Source organism: Drosophila nasuta, chromosome 2R, assembly GCF_023558535.2.
Source record: "Drosophila nasuta strain 15112-1781.00 chromosome 2R, ASM2355853v1, whole genome shotgun sequence".
Lineage (NCBI taxonomy): Eukaryota > Metazoa > Arthropoda > Insecta > Diptera > Drosophilidae > Drosophila > Drosophila nasuta.
The window spans coordinates 18,422,467-18,429,606 of record NC_083456.1 but is presented as its reverse complement, the minus strand read 5'-3'; the positions used below and the strand labels follow the sequence as shown (position 1 = coordinate 18,429,606).

The following is a 7,140-nucleotide window of genomic DNA, read 5'->3' as shown; positions in this document are numbered from 1 at the left end:
TCCCCTTGCGGTGCGGTGGCCAAAAACGCAAGCATTGTTTCAAGCATGTTTTCCAAGGCGTAACTTTCTCTCCAATGACCCCAGCAGAGTGCGTGAAACCACAGAAATTTTACAACTATTTAGTGCAAATGGACGGCGACGGCGGGTTCACACCCATTATCTAAGCCTAGGTGAGTGAAAATAGTTATTGCCAGCAGAGCCTTTAACAAATACCAAGTAGAGTAGTAGTGGGTGATAAAAGTTGAGAGTCTCGTGTAAGCTGCGTTTGTTAACTGCCCCGTGTGGTGCGGTCGAACCCAACATTTGATGGCATTTGTGAGTGGAACAAGCTCAACGCACATACTTAAAGGAGTAGTGTGCTCTTTTGGTGCCTCCATTTCAATGGCACGCAACTTTAGTTTCGTTGCTTTCTTTATCTTTATCTTTGTCATTTTTGTTGTTTTCCTTTTTACCGCGATGTGTGTGTGGCAGAGGTTGAAACGCTTCAAGTTGAAAGCAAACAAAATGCGCTTTTGCGTTTCTGCGCGACTCACGACGATAGCAGAAGAGATAGAGATAGAGAGTGAGAGAGAGAGGGAAGAGAGAGGGGAAACTGCACCTGGCTTTGTGTCTGTCCGTTAAAAGCGTTTATCCTCAAAGGAGTCGGATGAAGAGCTCGCTGAAATGCATCAAATCAGCGCTTTGCAATATGAAGAGCCGTCTTGGCTTTTGCGGTGCAAATGTGAATGCGAATGAGCATCAGAGCCTCAGCTGGGGAATGCGTTAAGAGAAGAGTTCAAGCAAAGTTTTCGAGTAGGCAAACAATGCGAGTGCACAGAGTCCGCCCACTAAAGACGCTTGCACTTATGTCCAATAAAAATTTATTACGTCTCTAACACTCCACACTCTATACGAAAAATGTGCTCTGAGCACATTTAACGACACTTTTAACTAGTTCCCATGGGTTAAGGCGACGTTTTCTGGCCATGCGATGTCGCATTGCTTGCAGAAACTCAGTGCGTCCAAGAATGCCATTATTATCCGTATCGAACACGGTGAAAATGATATCAATCATGTTCGGTGATAAGCTTACACCCACAACAATATCAGAGATATGCTTCAGTGTGCTACGCGATATATCCGCTCCGGCCAGAAAGTGATATGTTAATGCTATATCAATAGTTGGTATATTCGAGACGAACTTGAAGAAGGACATGAACTCCTCTAGAGTTACGCCACGCTTTGAGTTCTTATACTTCTTCTTAATACGCTCCAACGTTGTCATCTTATCATACCGTGGAATCGATGAGTAGGACAACAGCAGCGTACTAAACGCCAGCTCACTGATGACCTTCTTATTCTTAAACTCGGTTCTTCCACCGTCCAAGCGATGCAGCATGTTAAACTCGATCAGCAAAATATCCTGCGACAACTTGCGTTTGAAAGTCATGAACTTCTCAAGGCTCAGTTTCTCATTCAAATGTGGTCCAAAGAAGTAATGATTGATCGAGTTACTCGCCTTGAAGCGTGAATTTCCAGTGACGCCCTGCATCAGATAGTTCATGCCCTTCAAGTCGAGATTGTTGTCGCCATTCGGATCGAAAATGTGAAAGCCAATCTCAAAATAATGATCCGGCATTGGCACCAACATATGCAGATACAGATAATCCGTGAAAGTCAACAAACCATCCGGCCTTATCTTATAGAATATGCTGTCCGCGGGCACGCATTGAAAGCTGAGTTTTTGTGCCTCCTCGCGACTCATCTTGCGATACTGATTCAAGCCCAGGCCATCTGGTTGCCTGATGCCCGGCATCATGGACCGCAAGAAATCAATGGGCGTCATATACACCTCCCACTTTCCGGCACTATTGAGCGTCTTAATCGATGCAAAGTACCCGAAGATCTTCTCCGGCTGCGAGTGTATGCGCAATCGATTCTCATACTCACGTATTGTGATGTCACGAAACCGACCACGATGCGTAGCATGATCGTTGCTACTTCTATTCGGCCTACTCCACCAGAGCTTCACCTCATGCAGCTGCTGCTTCCTCTCCTGTTGCTTCTCCTTGTTGGCCATAGCGGGCAGCAGTTGTGGCAACAACCATCGCTTGCAACCAAAGCCAGCGATGACGATTAGCATGCAGTATTTGAATATCCGGAATTGTTTCGTCTGCACTCCAAGATTATCACTTTGTTGGCGTCTCAATATTGCTTTCATCTGGACTTTTATGCCGTTCACAATTTTGCTGAGGGCGGAAAACATGCTGTTGCCAAAAGGAAATTTTGAATTTTTACCTATGCCCACAAACCGTTGGACATTTGTTTGCCAAATCCTCAACTAGACTTTAGCTTGAGGTCATCGTTTTTTTTTCCGTGTGAGTTTCGTATTTTGTTTTTTTGTTTCGAAGCCCCCCAAAAAAAAACTGATTGGTGTTGCAAGGCCTGCAAGCCACGGAAGTCTCTGAAGCACATTCGATTAGAGCATTAAATGTAATCAGCAGCGCAAATGTTTGAACTAAGCCAAACACATAGATTCTTCTCCTTTTGCACTTTCTCTCCCCCCTTTCAATGGTTGTATAAGACCCCTGGGAAATTTGCCAACAATAAACTGAGCCAAAGCCAAGCAAACATGGCGATGGAGATGAAAAGCAGAAAATTTCTTTTGCATTTGAGTGCGAATAGACGAATATACACACACACACATAACATAGATATGTTATGTGTGGTTCCAGTGATAGATTGTTGTAGATTTTGTGGATTGTTTGATTTATAGCATGGCGCCTGAAGCGTACACTTTTTCCACAGCCTGCTCGCTCACCTGGGGCGCTTTTCATTTAAAGCGAAATTCTGTATTAAAGTTCACTGAATTTTGTAATAATTCAGTTGGAATGTTAAAGACAGTTCAGAGATGTGCTTGAAGCCCTTTTTTGTTTGCATTGTTCGATTTGCAAAACGCGTGTCTGAAAGGAATGACAAATCAGTGCTGAGACAGACGTGTTAAAAATTAGCGCAAAATGAAAGCAAATATTAAACGGAAGAGGACTCACTCGATGGCGGGGTTTATTTGATTAGAATAGAGTGCGAAATTTTCACGAAGGGGATGCATTTGTGAATGTTGGCGGGCTTAGTTCAAAATTAATCAACTACAAAAGCCAAAGGCTCATTTGCATACGAGCATATGCAAATGCGAATCGTATTTTTGTTGTTGTGTGTGAGTGTGTGTGGTGGTTGGGGGGATTTATCTTCGAGAACACGAGATTAAATGAGTAAAGTGTCACCTGCAGCAGCAGCAGCTACCGATTCACCGATTTACCGATTCGCCCATCGCACTGACAACTGACAAATCCAAAATAATCCAGATATGTGACGTATGCGTTTTGGGGGAGCGATACGAATAAGCCCATAACTAGGCAGACTTATCAAGCCTTGATTAACGGCTTCTGCCTCTGCCTCTGTTTCTGTATCTCGCTCGGTTGAGCGCCCAGTCGAACTGTATGTTACTTTATGCTACTTTATTTATGCCTTTTGTTGATTCTACATTTTTAACACTTGCCTGCGTTTTTTCCCTCCCTCCCTTTCTTTCTTCTGGCTGTCTGCTTTCGTTTCTAAGGGTATGCAAAGGATAATCGTATTTGTCAACAAATATGTAACGCAGCAGCGTCTTGATTGACTGACTGATAAGAGAAAGCGAATTGATTCCTCAGAAAGCCACAGAGGCGCAAAATATTTTCTCTTTTTTATTTTTTATTTTTTATTAATTTTATAAATGGTTCTCAATGTGTGTGTGAGAGTGCCTCGCTTTTGTCGTCAGCTTAAGATTTTTGATAAGCCAGTTGAAAAGTGTGTCTATAAGCACTCGAACTTTCAAGTGGCATTCACTCGCGTTGGCTTTGTGTGTGTCATCAACTGAAATGGCTCAATAGATACAATGGCAGCTAACAACGATAGTTGATGGCTTTCTAAAGTTGCCTTAGACATATTTATACCCTCTAAAAATGCAGCTAAAGATTTCTTATTAGTGTAAGTTAGAGGGAATCTTGTAGAATTTATATCCTAATAATTTTTCTTTATTTAGTGTTTTATTAATAATATCAATGTAAAGATAATTATTTAAATTAAAAATACAAATACTTTTATAGAGTATCTTTTAGCAATTCCCTCCCTACGACCGCCTTTCTATATTTGTTTTTCTATAATTTCTTGGGTTGTCAATGTAAAGAAAATTATTGAAATTTGAGTGGACTTCAAAAAGAAACCCCCTTAGAGTCGATGGCGAAAAATTGAATTAAAAGATAATGTGAAGCGCGAAAACTGTTGATGGGGCATTCTGCGCGAAGTCGAGAGAGGGAATTTCCCTTTCACAATCTACTCGTAAGCACAAAGCGTGATTTATGTGACTTATGCTCAAGCTGAGACTGAGGTCTAGTCCAGCTGCTTGTTTGCCAAGTGCTCGAAAATTATATAATCTCTCTCTGCTCGCCCTTTGTGGGTCTCGTTGTTGGCAGCAAACAACCCCAATGGGCCGACAAGTGCTCGAATAATGGGCACAATACAAGTGTGTGTGTGTATGTGTGTGTTTGTATTTGTGTGAAAAATATTCGCATGTTAAATGCGTTGTAAATAAATGCATATGTATATGTATCATATGAGTGTGTATGAAATGTTTGTTGTTTTCTTTTTTTGGTAGAGAAAGTTTTCGCGTATACCCCAAATATGTCGGACATATGTAAAAATCATAATGCAGAGGACTTTGCGAACTGTCAACAGACGCTTATGGGGCGCATAAGTAAAACTGTTTTTCATATAATTAATGCAAACAGAATCTGGGGCAAAATTTATTATAGTAAAATTGTCGCACATAAAATAAATGATGATTTATTTTTAACATATAACAACTTCATGTATGGCCCGCTTAGGGCATTTGATAGTCGGCTAGTGTTTGCATTCTACAGCACTTTGTACTTGTCTTTCATGTGCAAATTTGTTGCTTCAATGGACACGCAGCGTACTGCGTGGAGTCAGAAGTCGAGGGAAGTCGGGAGTCGATTGCAGCAGTTTTGTTTGCTTTTCGTGGCGCCTGGTAATAATTCTAGATTTATGAAAATTGTTTTCCCGTTAATGTTTGCTATGTTTTCGACATTTTTATTGTTGTTTGGCCCCTTGCCTGGTTATTGAACGAACGCCTTGAGCAGCCAGAAAAACCGAACCAGAACCAGAAGCAGAAAACAGCCAGAATCAAATTGAAATTTTTGCCCCATCGACGAGTAACATATATGTTGTATGTATGGCCAAAAAGAAGGGCATATGCTGTACACGGACTTTTCCCACTTAGAAAATGAGGCAGCACAGAGTTGTGCCTTATTTTGATTACATATGTTTAACACAAGTGCAAGCGGAGGGATATATAACATACTACTACGATACACCCACAGAAATACATACTCACATATGCGAGTACTCAGTAACGTTGGAATTTCAGAGCCGTGGAATGTGCTTTTAGCATTTTCGGCCATTTCTGGTTTGGTAATATGAAACTTTAGCTTAGCCAACGTCGACGCCGACGCCGACTCCCTCCCAGTTGCAAATTGGAAATTTGATTTTTGTTTCGAGAAAAGGGTTGCACGCTGTTTTTCGGTTTGATTAAATTTCTCTGATGCTCGCATAAATCTCTCAACTTGCCCCCAATTGCCTCCCCTGCCCCTACACTTTGAACCCTCAGTTTATGAGGTTTATGGCGCGTGTGCAGTTAAGGCAACAGAAGATGAGAAGTTGTTGGCCTCCACATCTCATTAATCTCATGCCTATTAGCGAGCTGCATACGTGGCGAATTCTGAGTGCGTATACAACTACATTCTATCGACGGCCAACCAAAATGCCAATTGATGAATTGAAGCCCTCAAAATCGGTGACTGTCATCAATAAGCTGCCATAAGCTGAGCATAGCAATAATGCAGACACTGCGTGTAACCAAAACAGCCTCTAGCCTTCAACTATGTTAAATCCGCTAAGACGACTTACACAATCAATCAATTAGGCGTCAGTTAGCTGGTGGCTAGCCGGAAGAGTTAGTACATCGATTAATTGCAGCACATTGGCCGCAAGACCCACAGGGAACGCTAATTAGCCGAGTTTCCAACTACATGCCACCAGGTGGCAGCATGCATCATAATTAATGCAAACAAATGAATTGAAATAAAATTAATAATTGCATAAATCACAAATCAACAGTCGAGTGGCTAATTAGGGCCCCAGACTAGCCAAAGTTTGATGGCCTAATTTGCATAACATGTATTATTTACTTATGTAGGTAAACTCTCCAGACGCGTGAACGATAAGTTTATTTATACCCAGCATTGTGGAACGGATCAAAGAGGAGTTTGTTGGTATAAATATAAATTAAATTCCAGTGCACCGAAAAAAAGTGAAAGATAAATATGCCGAACTGAGATTGACTCGATGTCAATATTTGGATATTTTCTTAAGTCAAGTAAACAGTAAATTCGGGGATTTAATGTTATTCATTATTATTGTTATTATTAAATTCTCACCGCAACATTTCAACCTCGGATTTCTGAGCATATTTACTATATTTTTCTGAATTGATAACTAGATTCTAATTATACAAATCAAATCGATTGTTTCCTCAATTTTTAAGATGCTTATTTTATGTTTATGTTGTCTTTGGAATCCTCAAGTATTAATTTCATTTTGAAAAGAACATCTAGAATGTTTAACTCAAAATCCGAGCCAAAAGTACTGTTTTCTTTAAAAGAGAATTAAGCACTTAATACATTGCACATAATTCACAATATCAAATTAAGTTAGGAAAACAATAAATAGAACTACTCATGAAACTCTTTCAGTTGGTGGCACTAATGTCATAACAACAATTAGGAAATTTATGACATCAAGTTCTTGGCAATATTCTTTTAGTTTCCGCTTCTCAGCAGAGTATTAGTTAGTCAAGTTATCTTCGCTTACTTTGCGCTGAGTAACATTTAATGCAATGGTCAAGTCAAGTTCAGAAGCAGTTACGACCGCAATCTGTTTACAGTGTCAATTGTTAAAGTGAATTTGGGGCAAAATCTACTTTACTTTCATCGTTCGCCAGGTGGAAAATGCAAATGAAACTTGCCGTAGCCGGATTTGCATAGTACT

At 40.5% G+C, this 7,140-nt stretch overlaps 1 protein-coding gene across 1 annotated transcript; it reads right to left on the bottom strand.

Annotated features, from left to right (window-relative positions):
* Positions 1 to 652: 652 nt before the first annotated feature.
* LOC132787019 (calcium uptake protein 1 homolog, mitochondrial) lies at positions 653 to 2,732 on the bottom strand. Its single transcript, XM_060793855.1, has one exon. The coding sequence runs from the start codon at positions 2,243 to 2,245 to the stop codon at positions 887 to 889; it is 1,359 nt and encodes a 452-aa protein (XP_060649838.1). The 5' UTR covers positions 2,246 to 2,732; the 3' UTR covers positions 653 to 886.
* Positions 2,733 to 7,140: the final 4,408 nt, after the last annotated feature.